Source organism: Lipotes vexillifer, unplaced genomic scaffold (assembly GCF_000442215.2).
Source record: "Lipotes vexillifer unplaced genomic scaffold, Lipotes_vexillifer_v1.1 scaffold1014, whole genome shotgun sequence".
Classification (NCBI taxonomy): domain Eukaryota; kingdom Metazoa; phylum Chordata; class Mammalia; order Artiodactyla; family Lipotidae; genus Lipotes; species Lipotes vexillifer.
This window is the reverse complement of record NW_006774244.1, coordinates 102,144-128,031: the sequence shown is the minus strand read 5'-3', so window position 1 is coordinate 128,031 and position 25,888 is coordinate 102,144. Positions and strand designations below refer to the sequence as shown.

At 37.8% G+C, this 25,888-nt stretch overlaps 1 protein-coding gene across 2 annotated transcripts in view; it reads left to right on the top strand.

Annotated features, from left to right (window-relative positions):
• POLR3B (RNA polymerase III subunit B) overlaps positions 1-25,888 on the top strand; it is a 126,028-nt gene that overhangs the window by 56,734 nt on the left and 43,406 nt on the right. For both annotated transcript variants that reach the window (XM_007449042.1, XM_007449043.1), the window contains 7 exons: positions 4,989-5,150; positions 7,765-7,965; positions 9,896-10,058; positions 11,632-11,785; positions 14,961-15,035; positions 15,627-15,725; positions 21,008-21,135. In XM_007449042.1, coding sequence (XP_007449104.1) covers positions 4,989-5,150; positions 7,765-7,965; positions 9,896-10,058; positions 11,632-11,785; positions 14,961-15,035; positions 15,627-15,725; positions 21,008-21,135 — 982 coding nt within the window. The remainder of the gene's footprint in view (positions 1-4,988; positions 5,151-7,764; positions 7,966-9,895; positions 10,059-11,631; positions 11,786-14,960; positions 15,036-15,626; positions 15,726-21,007; positions 21,136-25,888) is intronic.

The following is a 25,888-nucleotide window of genomic DNA, read 5'->3' as shown; positions in this document are numbered from 1 at the left end:
TTGTGGGTCAGGAATTCAGGCAGGATTTGGCTGTGTGATTCTTCTGTTTCACATGGGGCTCGGTTGGTAGTTGTTCTGCCGGAGGTGGTGGGGTGTCTGGAAGGCTGGGCTCAGCTCGGTCTTGACCATTCCAGTGCTGTGGCATCAGAGTGGCTCAGGACTCCAAGTGAGTTTCACATGCACAAGAGAATCTGCGTGGCCTTAATGACCTGGTCTTAAAAGTCACAGCTTTACTTACTTTATTGAAAAAAGCAGTCACAACCCACACCTGATTTGGGGCAGTAGGGGACATGGGCCATACCTTTCAATGTGTAGTTCAGAGGTCAGCCAGAGAGTTGGGCAAAGTTTATATACGTAATCTTGGGGTTTTCTCCCAAGATTAAGTTGGTGGTGGATTTGAGGGTGTTGATTTTATTTGTGGTTCTCTCCTATCTGTGAATTTCCTCTCACTTTCCAGCTACTGTGGTGGCTCAGACCTTTTCCCTCTGGTCCTTCAATCCAGTAAAACTGTGGGTCTCTCTCCGAGTTTTAGCTTCCAGTGTAGCTTGGACCCTTTTTGTTAATGTGTCCTACCCTTAGTTGAAAAGCCTTAAAAACGGAAATGCACTTTCGATAAGTGTCAACTTTCCTCCAGTTTCTGCCTGCTTTTACTCTCCAGTGCCTTCAAATAGTTTCAACATTTTGTCTGGCGTTTATAATTTTTATGAGCAGATGAATCCATCTGATAGGAGCTACTCCATCAATTCTGGAGACAGAACCATCCTAGTCTATTTCTATGACTTCCTATTCCAGCCCATTGATTTGTTTTCCATGGTTACTATGGTTTAATATCATTTATTATATAATTTTTAACATAAAAAGTATAAATAAAAATGTCACAGATGTGTAAGTTATGAAGGGGACAAATAAAATCAACACCCTCAAATCCACTACCAAATTAAGTAATTCTTAATAATTAACCGTTAATTACCATTTCATTTACTTATATATTTCTTCCTTACTCCGTCTTCTCTTTTCCCCGCTATCCTGAATTTGAGTACTTATTATTTTCTTTTTTATTGCATCATTTATTTAAAATTTTTTAAATAGTTTATTACAATATAAGCTTCACATTTTTTAATTGAAGTATAGTTGATTTACAATGTTGTGTTTCAGGTGTACAGCAGAGTGATTCAGTTATATATATGTTTGTGTGTTTGTATGTATGTAGATTTATATTCTTTTTCAGGTTCTTTTCCATTATAGGTTATTACAAGATACTGAATATAGTTCCTTGTGCTATACAGTAGGTCCTTGTTGTTTATCTGTTTTATATAGTGTAGTGTGTATCTGTTAATCCTACGCTCCTAATTTATCCTCTCCCCTCTACCCTTTTCCTTTTTGGTAACCATAAGTTTGTTTTCTATGTCCGTGAGTCTATTTCTGTTTTGTAAATAAGTTCATTTATATCATTTTTTAGATTCCACATATAAGTGATATCATAAGATATTTATCTTTCTCTGTCTGACTTACTTCACTTAGTATGATAATCACTGGGTCCAACCATGTTGCTTCGAATGGCATTATTTCATTCTTTTTTATGGCTGAGCAATATTCCACTGTATATATCTACCACATCTTCTTTATCCATTTATCTGTCAGTGGACATTTAGGTTGCTTCCATGTCTTGGCTGTTGTAAATAGTGCAGCAGTGAACATTGGGGTGCATGTATCTTTTCAAATTATAGTTTTCTCAGGATATAGGCCCAGGAGTGAGATTGCTGGATCATATGGTAAGTCTATTTTTAGTTTTTTAAGGAACCTCCGTACTGTTCTCCATAGTGGCTCTACAAATTTACATTCCCACCAACAGTGCAAGAGGGTTCCCTTTTCTCCACACCCTCTCCAACATTTGTTATTTGTAGACTTTTTAATGATGGCCATTCTGACCGGTGTGAGGTGGTACCTCATTGTAGTTTTGATTTGATTTCTCTAATCTCCATAGTGGCTCTACAAATTTACATTCCCACCAACAGTGCAAGAGGGTTCCCTTTTCTCCACACCCTCTCCAACATTTGTTATTTGTAGACTTTTTAATGATGGCCATTCTGACCGGTGTGAGGTGGTACCTCATTGTAGTTTTGATTTGCATTTCTCTAATAGTTAGCAATGTTGAGCATTTTTTCATGTGCCTGTTGGCCATCTGTATGTCTTCTTTGGAGAAATGTCTATTTAAGATCTTCTGCCCATTTTTTGATTGAGTTGTTTGTTTTTTTGATATTGAGCTGTATGAGCTGTTTGTCTATTTTGGAAATTCATCTCTTGTTGGTCACATTGTTTGCAATATTTTCTCCCATTCTGTAGGCTGTCTTTTCGTTTTGCTGATGGTTTCCTTTGCCGTGCAAAAGCTTTTAAATTTAACTAGGTTTAATTTATTTATTTTTGTCTTTATTTCCATTACTCTAGGAGATGGATCCAAAAAAAACATTGCTGTGATTTATGTCAAAGAGTGTTCTGCCTATATTTTCCTCTAGGATCCAGTCTTACATTTAGGTCTTTAATCCATTTTGAGTTTTTTTTTTTTTAATATATAGTGTTAGAGAATGTTTTATTTATTTTTTAAATTAATTTTTATTAGAGTTAGTCGATTTACAATGTTGTGTTAGTTTCTGCTGTACAGCAAAGTGAATCAGTTATACATGTACATATATTCACTCTTTTTTAGATTCTCTTGCCATATAGGTCATTACAGAGTATTGAGTAGAGTTTCCTGTGCTATGCAGTAGGTTCTTACTAGTTGTCTCTTTTTTTTTTTTTAATTTTTATTAGGGTACAATTGATTTACAATGTTGTGTTAGTTTCAGTTTCTTTTATATATACTAGTGTGTGTATGTCAATCCCAGTCTCCCAGTTTATCCCTCTCCACAACCCTTTCCCCTTAGTAACCATAAGTTTGTTTTGTACATCTGTGACTCTATTTCTGTTTTGTAAATAGGTTAATTTATACCATTTTTTTAGATTCCACATATGTCATACTGAGTGAAGTAAGTCAAAGACAAATATCATATGATATCACTTACATCTAGAATGTTTTAATTTCATTCTTTTACATGTAGCTGTCCAGTTTTCACAGCACCACTTAATGAAAAGACTGTCTTTTCTCCATTGTGTATTCTTGCCTCCTTTGTCGTAGATTAATTGACCATAAGTGCGTGGGTTTATTTCTGGGCTTTCTATCCTGTTCCATTGATCTATGTGTTTTTGTGCCAGTACCATACTATTTTGATTCCTGTAGCTTTGTAGTGTAGTCTGAAGTCAGGGAGCTTGATTCCTCCAGCTCCGTTCTTCTTTCTCAAGATTGTTTTGGCTATCTGGGGTCTTTTGTGTTTCCATACAAATTTTAAAATTATTTGTCCTAGGTCTGTGAAAAATGCCATTGGTAATTTGATAGGGATTGCATTGAATCTGCAGATTGCCTTGGGTAGTATGGTCATTTTAACAATATTTGATTCTTCCAATCCAAGAACTTGGCATTATTTTTGAGTTTTATAAAAATAGATTCATATCATATATGTTCTTCTGCAACTTTTTTCTTCATTTAACATTGTTTTAAAGATTCATCTATATTGTTTCATGCTACCGTATTTCACTTTCATTTTTGTATTCAGTTGTGTAAAGATATGATACATATGATAAATATCCCTTTATCCATCCTACTTATCAAGACCTTTGTATGACTTCCCTTTTTTAAAAAAAAAGAACATTTTTATTCATACCTTCTGGTGCCTACATGACAGAGTTTCTACAAATAGGATTGCCCAGTCACGGAATCAAGTTAAATCTTCAACTTGACTGGAGAGTGTCAATCTAGTTTCCCAAGTATTTGAACACTGCACTGTACATAAGTCCTGATGGTCTCCATCCTATGACTTAGTGTCGAAATTAAACATTTTTGTCTGATCTAGCGGGTGCACAGTACCATCTCCTGGTGGGCTTAATTTGCATTTCCTTCATTACTGATGAGATTAAGCCTCTTTTTCATATGCTTATTGACCATTCCTGTTTTTTCTTAAATGTCTTTTGGGTTGTTTGTATTTTCCTTATTGGTTTTAAGATTTTTTTGGTGTTCTTTGGATCCAGTTTTTTGTCAGTTACATGTGTTGCTGGTATCTTCTCCCAGTCTGGATTTTTTTTTTTTTTAACTTTATGGTATCTTTTAATTCTAGAAGTTTGTAATTTTAATTTGTTAACCCTTTCTTCTTTTTAATAGTTAGTACTCTTTATATTTTAAACTTCTGCCTTTGGTATTTGTTGGATTTTGGGGTATGGGATGAAGTAAGGAATGCAGTTTCATTTGTTTCTGAAATGAATAACCGGTTGTCCTAGCACCATTTATTTGTAGTCTTTCATTTACTTACTGATCTGAAATGCCATCTCTATCATATGACAAATTTTAATATATGTGTTGTTTGTTTCTGGACTTTTTGTTCTGTCCACTGGTCAGTTTATCTATACGTTAATCAGTCCATTTGCCTTCTTTTTCAGGAGTGTCTTGGCTATTTTAGGGTCTTAGCTTTTCCACATAAAGTTTAGAGTTAGCCTCAATTTTCATTAAAAACCTGGGGATTTTGATTAGAGTTGCAGTGGAATTTTAGATCAATTTGGGGAAAATTAGTAACCTTAAAATGGTCTTTTCATCCATGAATATTTTCTTCATTTATTTAGGTCACTGGTCAATGAAATCTCAGTCTGGGAATGACTGGTCTAAATTAAAAATCTATGAATGCAGGGATTGTCATCTTTGCTCTTATTCCCAACACCAAGCATAGTGATAAGCACATATATCAATAAAAGTACATGTTTATTAAATTGAATTTTAAAATATTTTTTTTCAGTTTTAAGCAGTTTCTCCATCTTTTTTTAAACAAAGTTTAATAAGGACCTAAAACTTAGTAAATAAGCTAGTAATGCATTTTGAAAGTTCACCATATACATTTTTTTTCCTTTAGCTTTTATCTCTTCTTTTTGAAGATTTGTTCAAAAAATTTAATTCTGAAATGAAGAAGATTGCAGACCAGGTGATTCCTAAGCAAAGAGCAGCCCAGTTTGATGTTGTGAAACACATGCGTCAAGACCAGATTACCAATGGCATGGTGAATGCCATTTCAACCGTAAGTTTTCAGTCATTTGGGTAGAGTTTTGTAACTTATTTGTAAATCTGTTCAGTGGGAAATTTAAAGTACTGATACTTTGAGAATCTAGGTGAAAAAAGTATATATATATTTAAGTCATAAATTTTCTACTTTGAAAGATAGTCTACAGTTTAAATCAGTAGGAATTTTACTACTATATGACTTCATTGCCAAATTATAATTCCTGTTATATGAGGCAATAAGAAAATAGATATACTTTTACATAAAGGAAAAATCTTTTAGTTTAACCGTTAATAACCATTCTTTCAATGGATATTTTTCCCCATTTCCTTCTGTCATAAAACTGATATATTACAAGTAGGTTTATTAATGACAACGTTTGTCCAAAGCAGTACAACACGTTTCATTTCATTGTAGGTTTATATTCCTCAAAGAGCTATCAGCTGTTCTCACGTGAGTGATGAATTCAGGCCTCAGCAGCTGCTGTGTGTTCAGGGCCTCCGGCTGTTCATAAAGGGTTATCAGATAGGTTTTTGCTCCCTTTCTTAAAGCGTAACATCTATAGGTCTATCTGATAAAGTCTTGTTCACGTTTTGTATGCCAGACATAAAATTAGTTTTATGGATGGGATTTGGTCCCAACAAAAGAATAGTATAGTGTAGCACGTGGACTCCCTTAACAATGAAAGAATTAGTGGTTGACTTGCTGCCCTACTTGACTTGAGAAATTTGCAGTGGGTCTTTTTGAGCAGCCCTCGCCATGACAGCTCCATCTAGACCTGAGGGGCGCCTGGCCTTTGTGCCTCTTTAGGCCCCTCACACTCCTGTGGCCCAAACTTGTCTGGCAGTAGATTCCTGAATATTTGAAGAGAAGTCTCCAAAGAGCACTTGAACACACTTCTGTTAGAATGACTTTTCTTTGCTTTTGACCCATGATTTTCAGGTCAGAATAGCTGTTTTGAGTAGTTGTTTTGCCCCTAAGTGATACCACTTTACATCTGGGAGCAGACTGCTTATTAGGAAAATCAGTAGTAGGCCTTGTTACAGGTGAACCCCAATCTGTAGACAACCAGAAAAAGATCAGCTTCTAAAATTGTGATTGTTGTCATATGTAGACTATTTTCAACAAATAAATTTTCTCAGAGGAGCAGTTTTAGACCCTTTGTTTCTCCTCTCTCCCTTTTTAAAACTCCTGAAGAATATTGGAAAAGATTATCTTGCTGAACACCTTGGCTTCACTCCCCCTCTACTTCCTATTTGCCAGCAGCTGCTGTCTTAGTTGAATTCTGTGCTGAATATTTATTTATCTTCCTTGCGCTTACTTTGTAGTCATAAGTCAGTTTACTAGGTTCATTCTCATTCAAAGAATAAAAGGAGTTAACAAGCAATATGAGAAGTTAACTTGTGGGATCAGTGTGTTTCCTCCATTTCTTTGCTTTGTAATGCATCAAGTTTCTTCATAGGTTTTAGCTTTTTTCCACTCTATCAAAAACTCAAGTTTCTGAAGTGATAGATCTTCACTGAAATAATGCTTAAACTTTAATTTGTGAGGAGCTCCCCTGAAGTCAAATATTTAAATTCAAACAGATGAGTTTTTCTACTGTGAGGGGTTTTAATCTGGGATCCATGAGTCCTTCCTTGAAATTAAAGGCAAATTTTCTGTTTGTGGTCCTATGTGCATTTTTCTCGAGAATAGTCATAGCTTTCATCAGATTTTCAAAAAAATGAAGAACCACTGTTTAGCAGATGTAATTTTTTCCCTTTGAATCAGAAAGCTCATTGAATCAATCACTTTTTGACATTTTGTTTTCTACTTTGCTTTTTCTCTGCATACTATTTTCTATTAATTCACGTTACCATGAGTTGAAAACTTAATGATTCCTAACCTTAATCCTGAACTATCCTTGAGAATATTTAATGTGTACAATTAATACCACTATAAAATAATATATTTAGTATATTTCAGTACTTTCAATGCATAGGAGATAAGGTAAATTGAATGTTTAAAATTTATGTCATATGAATCTATTTTATGATTGACATGGTAGCCAAAGGAGGTATATAATATTTATTAATATGAATATATGTGCAACTTTTAGCCTTGATTAAGAAGCCTATAGTTATTCATTTTCCCTGATAACTGCTATTAGAGTCTTTCTTCTATTGCTATATTTTCCTCTCATTAAAACTAATTTTGGAAGACATCCAGATAATGGCACATTGCAACATGAAATTATCTCTTTGAGCTTCAAGCTAGTGTTACCTTAAATGTATGTAGAAACTGCTAGTGTTCTATTAGTTAGCTTATTGCTTCCAGTGGAAATCTTTGGTTGAACTGGCTTGTTCAGAATATAATTAGTTCTTCAGAAAATACCCACTCTGATGTGATAATGTTGATGCATTGAAGAATTCCAAGGTGGTTGCTAGATATAGGTAATATTCATTAAATTCCTAGAAAACCCCGGTGAGTAACTTGGCTAAATTTTAATTGTGACATTTTGATTTCTGAATATATATCATGGCTCTCATTTCACAAACAAGCAGTTCCTATGCTGAGCCTCTCCGAGTGACTTCAGAGTATCAGGCCACATGAATGGATCAGGGGTAGTCTCATGTCTTTCCTCTCCCTTCAGGGAAATTGGTCTTTGAAGAGATTTAAAATGGATCGCCAGGGTGTGACTCAGGTGCTGTCTCGCTTGTCATATATATCTGCACTGGGCATGATGACAAGAATCTCTTCCCAGTTTGAAAAAACAAGAAAAGTGAGTGGTCCTCGATCCCTCCAGCCGTCTCAGTGGGGAATGCTCTGCCCTTCGGACACTCCTGAAGGAGAGGTAAGGTCCCCAAGGAGTCTCTGCTGTGTCAGTGGTCATGCCTGTTGCTGATGCTCTGCTTCTTCTCCCGTTCCCCCGGGCTGTATCCTTTTTGGGGTCAGCCACGTATCTGGCAGAGAAATGTTTATGCAGCCATCAGAATGTCATCAGTATCATTCCCGAACAGTACCTACAGAAGTCTTTGATTTATTATCTCACCTAAATAGAAATATTGTCCAAATTTTCTTGCTTGTTTTAGTTTATCCCAAGAGTCAAACCAGGCAATGCAGAGGGGATAAAAATGTGAAGGAAAATTAAAGAGACCCATCACCTTTGCTCACAAGGAGCTCTTTTTAAGCAACTTCTTATTTTCTGTGGCTGTACTTAGAAGACATCAGAGTCACAGTTGCAGCCAACTAGGAGCACACAGTCCAAGACCTAAGTTGGATTCCAACTCACTTATATAGGAAACATAAGCAGTTACCTGAACACTAAACCAAGGAGTTTAAATTGGTTTTTACATCCACAGCACCCACTACTTCCTGTGTCGTGGCCCTTCCTACTTCGTGTTAACCACTATTGGTTTCACTTGATTTTATGCCTTCTAAATTGTAAAATTCTGGAGGAAGGAACCATGTTAGCTTCACCATTGTATCCCAAGCTCCTAGCCCAGAGCCTCATTCAGACTAAAGGCCCCATAAATATATGCTGAGTGAATAAATAAGTTAATATGACAGGTAAAAGATATATGTTCCAAAGTGTAGGAATTAGTTATGACTTGGGAGAGGTGATAAATACAAGTCCATACAGGGTTATGATTTTTAGAAACTATCATTCTTCTCCTGATTTATCTTAAACCATATGGAAATTCACATTAAAATTTTCCAGCTTGTCAAATTTGCATAACTTATACATCTTGAGTTTTGGAACACTGAATTTCCCAGAGATTGCTTCAGCTAATCTAGATGAAGTGCCTGTTTTGTGCATCACTACAGCAGATGGTTTCTAAGATTAAAGATGTAATCTTTACATGTCACATGTGTCTCAAGTGTTTTTGTTTTTTTTCTTAATTTGCTGTATTACGTCCTTGTTTATATGTTTGCTTTAGATCTTTTTCCTCTGGTTGTATAGAAGTTTAAAAATGTTTTTTTCATTTCCTTCTTACTTTGAAATAATTTCAGACATACAAAACAAGTTGCAAAAATAGTGCAAAGAATTTCCATGATCCTTCACCTAGATTCCCCAAATGTGACATCTTATGTAACTATAGCACAGTTATCAACCTCATAGCCCCAGTTATCAACTTTCATAACCCCAGTTATGAAATTAACACTGATAACAGTATTGTAATCTGTAGACCTGATTCAGATTTTGCCAGTTGCCCCACTGTCTTTTTTTGATCCAGGATTGCTCTCAGTTGTTGAGTCTCCTCAGCCTCTTAATCTGGAGCGGTTCTTCACTCTTTGTCTTTTATGACCAAGAAGCTTGGAGAGTACCGGCCAGTTATTTTGCAGACTCTTTCTCATTTCAGTCCAGCAGTTTTATATTTTTATGTATTCAGAATTATCAGTGTTTTTCCTTTACTGTTTTTATACAGTGTCATCTTAATGACTGTGGTGTTCTGTTGTCAGAGAATAGCAATTTAGGCAATTGGTTTCTTTGGGGAGGGGACATTTATAATGTCATCATTATTTCCAGTTCAAATAGTACTGTGCTGCGCATGTCTGTGGCTAAATCTATGTTTATATCCTTGCTTTCTAGTTCAGGATAAATTCCTCTGGGATAAGGGGTAGGTATATCCTTAAGGCTTTGTATGAATCTCCAAAGTGTTTCCTACGAGGCTGTACTGCTTTGCCTTGTCACCAGTGGAGTGGTGAGCTATTTTCAGACACAAACTGTACTTTGTGTTACTCATGTTCATTCTTAGAAATGACTGTCTTTTGTTTTTTAGGCATGTGGTTTGGTTAAAAACTTGGCCCTTATGACGCACATCACAACTGACATGGAAGATGGACCCATTGTTAAATTAGCCAGTAACCTGGGAGTAGAAGATGTGAATTTATTATGTGGGGAAGAGCTGTCTTACCCAAATGTGTTTCTTGTCTTTCTTAATGGTGAGTATATTACGGAGACATGTTGATCCTAAACAGTCTGTGGGGAGGTGGAGAGAATCGACTATTATCCATGTATATAGAGCACAAATATACTTTAATTCTGCAGTCAAATTCTCTGCCACTGAGCTGTACCCCCGAGTATACTTTAATTCTGGACCCAGGTTGACGTTAATTGAAAGGTAGAAAAAATGGTAACAGAAACAGTTATTCCATTGGCTGAGTGATCCAGGTTCTGAGACAATACAGCTATCAGAGCTAAAGGGTAGCTTTGACAGCTGGCAGCGTATGCACAGTGGAATGAGGCTCAATACAGTATCTTTAAGTTCAAGTTAAATATGTGAGATATTCTGCAGAAATAATCAGATCAGCCCTTATAGTGAGATGACTTGTATTCAGCCACCGAGTGAGTGATCGTCAGCAGCCTCTGGCGAGAGGGTCCCTTTCCTTCAGCTTCTGCTCCAGTTGCTTCTCTCATACCCCTTCCCACCCACTTGAGAGTCCTCCAGAGATGCTGCAGCAGGTGTGGCTTGGTGGCCTGGGTGCCTGTCCCCTCACAGGTGTGCTGCATGTGCTCATCCTGGCCTCAGCCCCCATGCTCTTCTCGCACTTCTTCCTGCTCTGGGAGGCCTTCACCATATCCCGCGTGGGCTGGTGAGAAGGAAAACAGGGCTGTTGGCTGCCTGCCTCGCTCAGTGAATTCTGGCAGCTAACGCTGAGTGAGTCCTTACTCTGGGTACTCACCCAGTACCTCTCTAAATCCTCACACTAGCCCTGGGAGCCAAAGGCCATTTTCCTCATTTCTCAGATGATGACAACAAAACCGGTTTAAAAATAGCAGTTACTAGGTGCTATGTCCAGTTCTAAGTGCTTTCCATGAGATCAGCTCATTTAATCCTCACATCGACCCTGTAGAAGTGGTAGAGCCAGTGTTCAGACCCAGGGGTCTGGACCCGAGTTCATGTCCCTGCACGGTGCTGACAGATGAGGAGACTGAGGCTGACTTCACCAGTGTTATGCAGCCAGGGTGTGGTAGGCCTGGCCCTGGACTCCGGTCCCCACCCCGGGCTGCCCTTGACCACTCCACTCTGCTGCTCCCTCCAGCCTTGTGGACTGGCTGCAGGCTTAATAACAGTACTTCCAAATGACTGCTCAGTGCTGCTTATTGTTTTTTTTTTTTTTTTTTAAATAATACACAATGTATTTATTTATTTATTTATTTATGGCTGTGTTGGGTCTTCATTTCTGTGCATGGGCTTTCTCTAGTTGTGGCAAGTGGGGGTCACTCTTCATCGCGGTGCGCAGGCCTCTCACTATCGCGGCCTCTGTTGTTGCGGAGCACAGGCTCCAGACGCGCAGGCTCAGTAATTGTGGCTCACGGGCCCAGCTGCTCCATGGCATGTGGGATCTTCCCAGACCAGGGCTCGAACCTGTGTCGTCTGCATTGGCAGGCAGATTCTCAACCACTGCGCCACCAGGGAAACCCTGCTTATTGTTTTTATTGAGCAGATATTTTAAATCCCAGTAGATTTATTTTTTATTTCGGTCTTGAATATTCTTACTTCTTTCTGCTTAGGTAACATCCTGGGTGTCATTCGAGACCACAAGAAGCTGGTGAATACATTTCGACTGATGCGAAGAGCAGGATATATCAATGAATTTGTTTCCATCTCAACGAATCTGACAGATCGGTGTGTCTATATTTCCTCTGATGGAGGAAGGCTGTGCAGGTATATGTGGCTAGAAAGAGTTGTTAAGATCTCTTTATGTTTGCTTTTGAAAGAAATGGACTTGTTTTTATTTTTGAAGCTGCTTTAACCTCTTTCATTGTTAAGATAAATTTAATTCACTTAGCAAACACCTCATGAATATGCATACTGGCTACTGGGGATTCAAAGATTAATGGGAGTCAGTCTCTGCCCTCAGAGAACTCAGTCCGCTGGGAAAGGCAGAAATAATTAGTAATAACAACCAACTCTGCGAGTAATAAGTGCTAGCCATTATTTATTATCTTAATAGATGTATTATGTGTAAGGCTTTAACTACATTCAACCCTATAAGGTTGGATTATTATTTTCATTTAACAAATTTTAGCAAATGAGGTACTGGGGTTTAGTGAGACTAAGTAAATTACCCAAAGCCAGATAGTGGTGGCTGTTTTTCACCCGGAAGTCCTTAGAATTCATTTGACTCCAACAGTCTTGATTTTACCCACTATATTCTTTTTTTTTTTTTTTTTTTTTTTTGCTGTACGCGGGCCTCTCACTGTTGTGGCCTCTCCCGTTGCAGAGCACAGGCTCCGGACGCGCAGGCTCAGCGGCCATGGCTCACGGGCCCAGCCGCTCCGCGGCATGTGGGATCTTCCCGGACCGGGGCACGAACCCTTATCCCCTGCATTGGCAGGCGGACTCTTAACCACTGCGCCACCAGGGAAGCCCTACCCACTATATTCTGTTGCTATGAACTGACCTTTAAAGGATGAGTAGGATTGCTTTAAAGGATAAAGGAGGAAAGGAGAAAGGCTGAGGAATGGCAAGAATAAGAAACATAGAAGCATGAAGAGATACCATAACATTAGATCCAGTAGAAGAGTAGGTGCCTTATATTCATTCTGCACATATTTAGGGCCTATTTTGTACAGGTGCTGTGTCGGAGGTGGGGTTACGAAGATGAACATGACATGGTATCTGGTCCTTTGGGGACAGGCAGGGACTTCAGCTGAGGATGTCACCTTGTTTCATAGGCCTTCACTTGATTCACCAAAGTCTTTCTTTGTGGACCTCAGGTAGTGTGAGGGCACAAGTCAGTGAGCTGGCAGTGGTTAGAGTGGTGGCAAGAGCTTGGAAGTCTGCCCAGCTGGGAGAGTGGACTGCCAGTGTCTGTGTCTGTCTGGCATCCTTGTTTCCTTCCAGTTACCCTCCTCATTCTCCTTTGAGGATTGCCCTTCCTCACTGGCAGTCTTCTTGGGACGGTCAGTCAGGTGCTCTCTCCTGCTCAGCCAAAGGTCAGGCAGCTGACCCAAGCCAGGCCAGTCAGACTGTCTCTTCAGAGAGTTTGAATCCCAAAGAGAATAGCTCAAGGGAAGAAGTGGTTGGAACAGATTCATCCTGGCAGCGATGCATACAAGAGACTGCTCATTACTCCTGCCTTTCTGGATCCTTGGGACTGTTCTGGCTCCTTTTCTTTCTGAGGCTGAGCATTGCACCTTTTTTCTTTGATTCTTATCCTTCTAGTAAATTCTTAGCCTTTTGGTAAATTCCTTAAAATTTTCTTCTTATTTTTTTGTAAATTCCATCTTTGCTTAAATCTGCCAGAGTTGGCTCCTATTCTTTGCAACCAAAGAGCCCTAACTGATGCTATACCTGTGTTTGAATCCTAATGTCCCACTTACTGACTTGTGTGACTCTGAGTTTATTACTTAAGTCTCTGGGCCTTGATTTCCTCAGCTGTAAATATGTAAATAACAGTGCCTCCCTAGGATTGATATAAGGTCTGGTAAGTGCCTTGTAGGGTGCCAGGCAAACACTGGATGCTTATTTATAGCTATTAACATGGTCCAATTAAGGGTGGGGAAAACACTGTCATTTTCTAGCTTACTCTTTTTTAGGATTTTTCTTTTTCATTACATCCCATATAATATGGCATAGCCTAAAAGAAAACTAGTTCTTTTTTTTTAGAAGTGATTGTATAACGACACAACATAGATCTGGCAGGAAGAATTAGTAGAATTCATTGAGTAAATTGAAAGGTAACTGAGGTGGCCAAGTGTGCTCCCCTCCCTCTCCTACCCCTGCTCTGCCATCACTTCTCAGCCTCTTAAGCTGAGCTAAACTGCAGCCCCAAATGAGGGAGGCAGCAGGGTCTCTGCTTCCCTGCCAAGGGGCAGCCAGGATTTTGAGGCAGTGTTGAGTCCCATGAAGAGTTCACCCTGTTCACTTTCCAGCAGCTTGTACCCCCTTTTGTAGTTGTGAAGCTCCTCTTCTTAACTGTTTAAAAGTGCTCATTAGTCCTCAAATAGTTATTTGGACTTGAGGGTGGAGCGCACGAGTGTCTGCTGGTTACTTGCTCCTCTCTGTAAGAGCCGCTTGTCCAAATAGCAACAGCCCTTGACGTTTCGTGCCGCGTGCCATCCTTTGTGTCGGGTGTTTCCTCGTGGTGGCGAAGCCCTCAGAGGCAAATCACCACTGACAGTTACAGGTTAATCTACCAGAACGTGTGGACCAAAGCTCTCTACCTTACACCCATTACATCACTAAAAATCCCGAAGTGAAAAAGCTATATTCCCTGCAAACTCATACCTACTCTTTGGTTGTGTGTAGCTTTAAGTACCCTGCTAGTGTAGCCCAGGGATGTTTGTCCTAAAGCAAACCACTCTAGACAGCTGGAAGTCATCAGACCTTCACTACAAAATGCCATTGTTTTCCTTGGTGATGGTTCTCTGCCTGCTGACCTCTCCATATTCCCAGTATGAAATCAGGAGAGGCTTTTGGTATGATGGATGCATTTACACAGTTTTAAAAAATATATGATATTAAAGGTATTAAAGGTTTTTTTTTTTTCTAGACTTTACTGAGTATCATTTCATACTGCTTTTTCATTCAGAACCAAATATTTCCAAAGATACTTGGAGAAAGGACTGTGTGTTTATACATGTATATGTGCACACATGAGCTGGTGTGTGCGTGTGCACATGTGTGTGCGTGTGTATGTGAGAAAGAGAAAATAGGCCCCTGTGCACTCACACTTGTAAAAAATACCTGGTGTCCTCAAGCACTCCAGAAATAAGTTTGATTATATCTACCGCTTCCCTCATTTCACTATAGTAAACTTACTGATTTAATTCTTTTGTTGAACTACTGTAAATCTGTTTTGTTTTTTGTTTTTTTTTCTGTTTTTCTATTCCAGACCCTATATAATTGTTAAGAAACAGAAAGCTGCAGTCACAAATAAGCATATGGAAGAGCTGGCTCAGGGGTACAGGTAAATAGCCAAAAGCAAAAGTCCTCAGTCTCCTTAATACTCATTTATATGATCTAAACAGAAGTAATGTTATTTGATCTGAGCTTTTAAGAAAAGTATTACATATTTTCATTTTTAGTCTCTTAATTCCTCTCTACCAGCTATATCAACCTGTTAAAAACCTGTTCTTTTCTATGTGAACTTGCTTGGACATTGTAAAATATTTATCAATTTAGATCATGAGGATTACAGAGTCTTGGTGTAAATTAGCACACTCTTCAGCATTTCTAGGATGAGAAGGATATGTTGATGTAGACATCTGACGTACTGTGGGTCTCTCATCATATGGGGTTTTTAAAGTCATAGAAGGTATTTTTTAGAAGTGAGACCAGATTGACAAGAGTCACAGATGTTTTACTGTTTCTATTTTGGTGATTTGTGATAACTCTGTGATCTAAGAATAACGTGTTTCAAATATCCCAATGTATTGATACTTTTTGGGAGAGAAAGATGCTTTAGGCCTAAATGAAAGCATGTATCTTCCACTATTGCATATAAAATACTGCAGTAAAATGCTTTTTAACAGTGTCCATTTCACCAATATTGTCCCAGGAATTTTGAAGATTTCTTGCATGAGAGTCTGGTTGAATATTTAGATGTGAATGAAGAAAATGACTGTAACATTGCACTCTATGAACATACGATTAATAAGTAAGTAACAACCATAATTAAAACCTGTTCCGGGGCTTCCCTGGTGGTGCAGTGGTTGGGAATCCGCCTGCCGATGCAGGGGACACGGGTTCTTGCCCCGGTCCGGGAAGATCCCACATGCCGCGGAGCTGTTGGGCCCGTGAGCCATGGCCGCTGAGCCTGTGCGTCCGGAGCCTGTGCTCCGCAACGGGAGAGGCCACAACAGTGAGAGGCCCGCATACCGAAAAAAAAAAAACAAAACCTGTTCTGATGATAGACACTATCTTCTTTTTTCATTTCATCTTCAATTCTATTGTGTATTCTTAGTAGGAACTGTTAGAAGTATACTGTTAAGGAAGCATAACCCATAGTTTATCCCAGGAGTATCACAAAACTGCTAATGAATAATCTTTAGATTTAATTATCCTTCCTTTTCATTTTACACTCACTGTACATTTCTTAAAAGGAATTGCTTCTCTGATTTTAATACTCGATTACTGCCAAAATTAAACTAATGAATCAGGCTACATAATGGTGTATTTATCTCTTCCAGGGTTGATTTTGTCAGTGGATGTCTGAATTCCTGTTGTCAATGCAGGAATTCCCTACCTTGTATGTTGTAAAGATATCTCTAAACTTATGTGCAATATAGACATGAAATGGTGATATGTTCAGTGTTTCTTCTAGAACAGTGATATTTTTAGAAACATCTTTGTTCCATTTGGAATACATTATAGGACATTTATATAACTTGCTGTCTGATGCATGTGGCTGAGGTACCACTTACCTGAAATTAGAATGTTTGCAATTATGCTATTAAATGGTTAGGGAGTTTAATACTGCCACCTGATAATTATTTTTGTCTTCAGTCAGGAAAGTAGTTTTCTGTTTTCCACTACCAGATGAGATATACCACTTTATTTTTATCTTACTGTAATTTAATAAATAATGCTTTTCAGCAGAATTTTTATTCCTTAAAGGTATGAATCTCTCAAAGTACTATTTTTATACCCCTTGTTTAAAGATTGACTGGAGGGCTTCCCTGGTGGCGCAGTGGTTGGGGGTCTGCCTGCTGATGCAGGGGATGTGGGTTCGTGCCCCGGTCCAGGAGAATACCACATGCCGCGGAATGGCTGGGCCCGTGAGCCATGGCTGCTGAGCCTGCGCATCCGGAGCCTGTGCTCCGCAGCGGTGGGGGGTGCAGCGATGAGAGGCCCGCGTACAGCAAAAAAAATAATAATAATAAAGATTGACTGGAGAATTATATAGTAACCCCACAAATAACGATTCCATCCTGGTTACTCAAGCCAGAAATTTTCAGTTTCAGCCTTGACTCCTCTTCCCCTCTACACCCACATCTAATCTCTTAACATACCATGTGGACTTTCAAAGTATACCCGGAATCTGAGCTCTTTTCACCACCTCCACCTGCTGCCCTACTGCAGGCCACTGCCATTGCTTGTCTGGATCCTTGCAAAAGGCTCCTGACTAGTTTTGCACTTGTTCCCATATAGTCTGTTCTTTATAGATCAGAATGGTCTTGTCACTTCTCTTCTCAAACCACGCCCCCAGCCCCACCCCACCCAGTGGCTTTCCATCTCCCTCTGAAGTCCTTACAGAGGCCTTCACGTTCCTACAAGGAAGCTATGGCTGCAGCGTCATCTCCTCCCTCTCCCCCCTCACTCTGTTTTAACCACACTGGCCTCTTCATGCTCCTGCCCCAGCCCCTCTGCCCTGGCTGTCCCCTCCACCTGGAACGCTGTCACCTATCTGCATGGCTCACTCCTTCACATCCTCCAGGTCTTCACTCAGGTACCACCTTCTCAGCAAGTTTCCCTGACCACCCTATTTAAAGTAGAAATCCCGCCTCTGACCACCCCTCTTCGCTGCTTTATTTTTCTAGTGCTTAAATCTTAAAATCTGTAAAACGTGTATTTTTTTGATGCATCTGTGTATCGTCTATCTCCCGCCACTAGAAGCTTCATGAAGGCAGGGATTTTTCTCTATTTTGTTCACTGCCATAAAGGAATGTAACTATCAGTATCACCCAATCACCACACTATCCCACACATCAAATTAATTTATTTTAAAAATAAGAAAAAATTGGTATTAATTCATACTTATGACATTTGTTAAAATGTAGAAATGCATAAAGTAATTCCCCATCCCGCCAAACTGCACCCTCCAGAAGTAACCAGTGCAAATGGTTTAATATGTACTCTTCTAGATTTTTTTCTAAGTGAAGGCAAACATACATACATTTTGCAACTACTTTTCAGTGTCTTGATTTTTAACTTAATGTAATTAACATTATCATCCTGGATATTTTTCCACATTAATGTATGTATATATATTTATATATATATATATATATATAATTTTAATTGCTTTTTATTACATTGTCTGACTACATATAGATAACTTATTTAATTGTTCCCCTATTGAGGACTATTTAGGCTGTTTCCAGTTTTTTCACTATTGCAAACAACAGGTCACTTAGTCTTAATTTGAGCTAAATTTAAGGCCCTTATGCATAGTGAACAGGAAGTCTCCTATTTCCTGTTCAGGATAGAAACTTAGGGTGGTTATAATTTTGAATAATAATATTCCTCTCTGTTTTGTAAAATTCGAATCCAGACTTTTACAAAGTTTGGACTTTCAATAATTATTAGATAGTAAGATAGTATATGATCTTATGTATGTTGTTGTCATGAAAAAAGAAGAAACTTAGATCTTTACCTTCTTCATTTTCAGCTTACCCCAATCTTTACATTGGAAAAAGTAGTTTTAATTTGCATTGGTCAAATTGGCAGTATATAAACAGAACAGTACATTTTAAACAAACTGTTTTATTCTAGGCTATAAAATGTCACTATAAGCTGTTTCTCTGTAAAAAACAGAAACAAAACAAAACCTGGAGCCCCTTCCCTCTCTGCTGACAAAGGCCTAAAGTGACTGAAAGGATTGAGGTTCTGCGAGGTCATAAGGTCAGAATTATGTTCTTCAAACCAAGAACTACATGGAAAGCATCCTCTCTAACCAAATGAGGGACACAATTCAATACATGTGTAATGAAAAGCAAATAGCTGGATAACTGGATAAGTGGAAGATCTTTTGCCATGTACATTGCAACTAATTTTCACGATGTGTTGGGTTATCTTGGAAATCACTTCTCTTCAGAAGTACTGTAGTGCTTTCTTCGGCAGCACATATACTAAAGTTGGAACGATTCAGAGAAGATTAGTATGGCCCCCGTGGAAGGATGACATGCAAATTCGTGAAGCGTTCCATATTTTTAAGAAAAGATGAACATAAGACAGATAATTATTAATCTATTTCAATTTCACCAGTCACATAAAAAAGAAGAAACATCTTCTTTGGAAAATTATGAAATAGTAAATAAGAACATCTCATTATATACCTATGAAGTATTATGTTGATATATAATGTATATTTAAATTGTAATACAAATGTAAGAGATGTTATGGTAAATCAGATCCTCTCAATTTGCTGACTTCAGTGGAATTTGGTACAATTATTTTGTATTTCAATTTGACTATCAAGAATAAAAAAAAAGTTATGTCATTTGGCTCAGGAAAAAAAGAAGACGTACTGTAAACTGTTGAAATTATGATTAAAGTTATGCTTCAGAAACACTTGAGGAAGGGACAGAAGGTCATTGGAGACCACAGATCCTGGATGTGAGATCTGTTACTTTCAGCAAGACCTGGAAACAGTCTGGCTGCCCTTTCCCATTCACATAGCTGAGTTGCTTTATCATTTAGCCCAAACTGAGTTTTCTGCAAAAACATATTATGAAAGTAACCAAGATTCTAACATCTACTACGTCAAGTCTTACTTTGTGCCCCGTATCTATAAAAATATAATGCAAGTCACCATATAACTTTAAGTTTTCTAGTAGCCTAGCCACACTAAAGAAGTAAAAAGAAACAGATGAAATTAATTTTAATAATTTTATTTAACCCAGTATATTTGAAAGATTATCATATCAACATGTAGTCAATATAAAAATATTGAGATATTTTACCTTTTTTTCCAACTAAGTCTTCAAAATCTGGCGTGCACTTACACCGCATCTCAATTTGGATGCTAAATTTTCTTTGGAAATTCTTTTTTTTTTTTTTTTTTTTTTTTTTGGCTGCGTTGGGTCTTCATTGCTGCGCGTGGGCTTTCTCTAGTTGCAGTGAGCGGGGGCTACTCTTCGTTGTGGTGCGTGGGCTTCAGTAGTTGTGGCTCACAGGCTCCAGAGCACAGGCTCAGTAGTTGTGGCACACGGGCTTAGTTGTTCTGCGGCATGTGGGATCTTCCTGGACCAGGGCTTGAACCCATGTCCCCTGCATTGGCAGGCGGATTCTTAACCACTGTGCCACCAGGGAAGTCCCTCATTGGAAATACTTGATCTGATTTCATAACATTTACAATTGAAAAACTAGAGTAATACATGTAAGTGGTTACAAACATAACTAAAAGGTTTTAAATAACTGAACTGAGCTATTTCAATTTAAATTTGAGCTTTAAAATGTAAGATAATTAAAATTAAGTAAAATTAAAAATTCAGTTTCTCAGCCATTCTAGTCTAACTTTTCAAGTGCTCAATAGCCACACTTAGCTAGTGGTTACAGAATTGGTCCCTATAGGTCTATAGTAACTATTCTTAAAGGGGATATATTCCTCTCTCTAAAATGGTAATACAACTTTCTCATTGATACACGTTGGAAAAGTGGGGAAAAGCAGGCCACTCATCCATATAGTTATATTAAAAAAATTTTATTTTTAAGACATTTTATTGAAGTACAGTTGATTTACAATGTTGTGCCTTGTAGGTATTTTTGATACTGTATTTCTATGTGCTTAATATAGTAATTTCTTTAAATGAGTTATTAGTTAGTATGTAATGGTGTTTTATTTTTTATATAGGCATTCCATATTGTCTCCTATCTCTTATATTTCTACAAATAAAAGTTTCACTCTTTAGTTTCACTGAAAAAAATAATTTGCTCTTATATTTTATTTAAGTATATTTTTCTTCTATCATTTTTACTAGCATCAGATTTTATTGTTATGAGGTTTTATTATTATATTGATATAAATGTATGTGTTTTATATATATATATATATATATATATATATATATATATATATATATACATTTTTGTATGTATTTATGTAAACTTAAAGTTTAGTCCTCAGGGACCTAGACAGTAATATTTTTTATACCCTTTAAGAGATATTTATTTTAATACTTGGTGCCTAAGATGTCTGATTCTTAATTAACTTGATAGAGATACCACCCACTTGGAGATTGAACCCTTCACTCTTCTTGGAGTTTGTGCTGGCCTGATCCCATACCCTCATCACAACCAGTCCCCAAGAAACACGTATCAGTGTGCCATGGGGAAACAAGCCATGGGTAAGAGTTCCTCCTTGAACTTGGTTCTAAATACTTGGATAAATACTTATGTCTTTATTCTTTTTTTTTTTAACAGCTCTTTATTGGAGTATAATTGCTTCACAATACTGTGTTATTCTTACTTCGCTAGTGTTGCATGTTGGGCCAGGTCAGGCGTTGCTAACACCTGAGTGTTACCAAACTCAGGAGGTTGTCTGTGGAATTCTGCAGTGCTTGTAGGTGCCCCTGTCATGTCCAAAGCTTAAACAAAAATGGAGAAAACCTCTCTGAACTTGTCCTCTTGACCAAACAAAGGGATATATAATAACTATCACAGAATTACAAGGGGGTAAATATAAAGAGAAAAGCCCTATATAAATGTAAGTAGTTAAGCAGGAGAGATGGAAGAAAGAGCAGGAAAACTCGAGGTTAAGGGAGGAGAGCAAAAGGCAATAGAGATAAAGCTGCAGAGTGTGTATTAGAATGTGCTTAGTAATTGTCTGGGTGACAGTCATTGAACCCATTATATCCACGCAATTGCTCCTATAGCTCCTGAAACACTCAGTATGTGTCACACCATTTTCTGAGTTCATTTTCCTTTCTTTCTGTTTTTCTTCCCTTTCATTCATTTATCTATTAATTTATTTATCATCCGTAACATTTATTGAGCATCGATAATAAACCAGTCATTGAGGCTGGAACCTTAAAATATAGAGATAACACAGAGCCCTGCCCTCAGTGAGTTCACAGTCTAGCAGGAGAGACCAACAAATACAACAGTAATTCAGTATAGTCTGATAAATGCCATAGTAGATTATAGCCAGAATCTAAGGGACTAAGCAGAAAAAACACCTAAGGTTAGAGAGTGGGTTGTTTCTGAAGACTAGAACTGAACTGAGCCTTGAAAGATACTGAGTATTTCTCACAGGTATGGAAACGTAAGCAAGCAGTGTGTGGGTCGTTTTGTATAGTATATACTGTAGTATGGACATAGAAGCGTGGTGGAGAGATGCCATATGTTGGGGAGTTTGAGTTTTTGTCTTGAAGAGGATACAGAGAGGATACTAGCAAAAAAAGTTTTGCTTATAAGCTTTTTTTTGAAATGTTTTTAAAACTCATTTAAATCCTAATAAGTTTAATAGGTTTTATTTTCATATATGTCTATGACAATATGACTTGTCATCTCTGGTTTAAAGTAGGATACAAGGAGGTTCATAAAGAAACTGTAAAAGGTTTCTGCATTGCATTTGGGTAACAACCAGAATGCAGTTAGCTGCTCAGTTACTTACAATTAGCTGCAGTTGACCATAGCTTGACAATTAAGTCATTCTGTTTCTCCTATGGATAAAGAGTATGTATTTCCTTTCGAGTTTTTATATTGCCCTTTGGTTGGCAACAAAGACATAAGAAGCATGTTGTCCTGCTACCATTTACCTGAATGATGTAATGCCTGGACAGTTCAGAATAATTCCCAGTGGGAAAATCTAAACAGCGGCTCATCAATTTAGCCTTTCCCATTCATACTCAGCAGCAGTGTAGGCTGATTTCCCGCTTGTGCTTCTGACTTGCTAACAAGTTGAAATATACAGTACTGAATCCTGTGTGTCATGAAAGGGCTATCACTTCTATTGGGTTTACCAAACCATTTTGTTTCATGATGTGAATCCCAGCTGAAACAATACACCTTTTGTGTAGAACTTTCAGCAGAATTAACGGAAGACTAATCACTTCATTGCTAATGCCGCTCTTTAGTGTGTTTGAAGATTGAAACAGAAAGAGCTGCATCTATCTCCACTTGGCAAATCTTTCTTTTTTTAAATAAAGAAGTGATTGAATGAAAGAAATAATATTTTTATTTTTGTAACTCCTCTTCCTACCAAAAAAAAAAAAGCCTTTTATTTTGTAGCCATGAGTATCTGAAACGTTCGGTTAGTTACCACACACAGTTAAGCAGGATCACTGTGTACAGAAAGCCAATTCAGTGTCTGTAGAGTTCTTTTGTAGTTTTCTGTGTGAAGGTTTTTTTTCTCGTTTTGTTTTGAGTGTCATTTGCAATTCATTGTCTGTGTTTTCTGAGGTTGGTGTATTCAGCTGCTCTGACCCTGGGTCCTGCACATTTAGCTCCTTGGATACAATCCTCTGACGTGACTGCTGACGCTAGGAAGACAAAAGCCACTGAATATCTTAAGTAATAAAAAAAAGCCTTTGTTACTGTTTGTTATTATAAAACACCTGACTGGAAAGAAAAGCCATGAGATTAAAGTATATTCAAAGTTTGCACATGAGAAGGCCATCTTGCTCTTTGGACACTGTAGTAGCTGTGGAAGTATTGAGCGAGGTCTATAGGAAAACTCGCAAAAGGAAAGAGGCCGGCAGAGGGAGAGACCCAGAACAGAGACCCGGGTCTGAAGAACAGAGATCCAGAACAGAGACCTGGCTCTTTGAGTTGGACTTCTCGGAGTCATTTTAATTCCCTGCTGTCTTGACAGCTGATAACTAAAAGTCACACTATCCCATTTTAAATATTAGCCATGCTGAAGACTATATACATCTCAGAGATTCTGTGTGGATTTTCTAACATAATATTTTAGTTGCTGTTCATCTGTTAGTCCATGTGGAAAGTGAAAGACAAGATCCCAGAATTAATTTGCTAAATATTCTTACCAACCTGGAAGTTTACTATATACCTTTTACTACCAGTCCCTCCCACTCAACAGAGTGAAAAAATAAGAGAAAGTCATTTCCTGTCACTATGAAGGAGACCGAGACAGCACAAACCACAGAGACTGAGAACCTTACCTTGTACATAAGAGAGGGCTGACTTGATTCCAACATGAAACACCAGCAGAGGGTGTTTCTTAAATCTGAGGCTCTTTAAATTATTCATAAAGTTCAAGTTTCCACACAGCGTCTTACTGTGCTACTGGGGAGCACTTCCCTTCCATGGATATGGCTCTGTTTGTTGTGACATGGTTCAGAGCAAGAAGTCAGGTAGACGTGTGTGGAAATGGCAAGGTCTACAGGTCACTCAGTGCTACAAGTGAAGACTGTGTGATGGGGCTGCATTGTATGCTCTCTCCCTGGCACCAGACGCCAAGTTCACATGAGTCACACTTTCATATCCTGCCCATTTTATTAGTTGGCAATCCTCTAGTGGAACACTTTCTCCTCTTTAAAAGGATCTTTTAGTCACTATCAGCTCGGTTAATGAATATGCATCACATACCTCCTCCAGCCCCCGCTCCTTCTCACCACCCCTTCCTCTTTCAACTCCAAATTGCTGGGACTGTTTTGTTTTTTGTTTTTTTAAAGTCAGGAGCTAATGCAACTTCTGTTTTGGTTTTTGTTTTCAATAGAGTCTCTTCCTAAGTGGGTAGTTCCTTCTCTTGTATCCCCCACTTTACAGTAGGATGGGATATACTAGAAATAGGCTGGAGAATTTTAAAGTATTAAAAACACATAACATACAAAGATCCTCATAAAATGTTGTTTCATTCTACATCTCTTCTCCCACTTTCTCTTTGAATTTTTTTTTAGACTATTTATTTTTTTTATCCATTTGGGGATACAAAATGAAAAGGTGTCTTGACCAAATTATCCCTGGCAATTCTTTTTTAGAATTCTGTTGGTTAAAAAAAAATAAGATCATTGTAGATATTTTAGATGTAAGCTTATGTGACAGTTCCTGAGACTAGAATATTAATAATGAGCACTTAAAATTGAGGTAAAATTGAAGTTCAGTATGTCGGGTTAGAGTTGGAGGTAGAATGGGTGGTATTGCAGGGTGATAGGTGTATATTTTCATTACTAATATTGTTAATATTAGTCATAATGAATGCTTCCAATTAGTGAATACCCAGCTGATTTACGTACATTTCTTTTAAATCATCTTAATAATCCTGTCAACTATAATACATACCTTTTTTGTTTCTGACAAGGAAACTGAATTCCAGTTTGGTTGAGAAACTTATAAGAAGTTACATTATATCTTTTATACCACGACATTTATAAAACTTACTAAAATTTTTCTCCACCGAAACACTTCTTTCTTCACTTTTTCCAATTCGCTGTGGATCACGATGAAGGTACCTTCCCTGCTAGACCATAGATTATAAGTTCCTTGAGGACAGGGACTATGTCTGTTATTTATTACTATATCCCTTGGGCCTAGCCTAGTGCCAGTTTAGTAGGTACTTAATGAATGTTTCAACAACGAATAAATCTCTGAGCACATTAAAATTGTTAAGAAATCAGATGCAGATTTTTGAAAACAATCTTTGAAATGAAGAACTAGTTGGAAGAGATACAACCTGGTATTTAGACTTACCCTAAAACCACAGTAATGATACTGACATAAGGGTAGACATATAGATCAATGGAACAGAATCCAGAAATAGACCCTCACATTTATGGGCAGTTGATTTTTGATGAATATATCAGGGCTATTTAGAGGAAAGGAAAATCTTTTCAACAAAATAAAATGTCTCAGTATCTATATAGAAAAAAAGGAACATCAGCTTCTACCTCATACCATACAAAAAGTTAATACAGAATGAATCACAGCCCTAAATGTAAGAGCTAAAACTGTAAAACTTATAGAAGGAAACGTAAGCAAAAATCCTTGTGCACTCAAATCACCTAATATTTCTTAGATAGAACAGAAAAAGCACAAACTATAAAAAAGGAAAAAATTAATAAATTGGACTTTCTCAAAATTAAACTTTTTCTCTTTGAAAGATACTGTTCAGAATATGAAAGACACCGTTAAGCCACA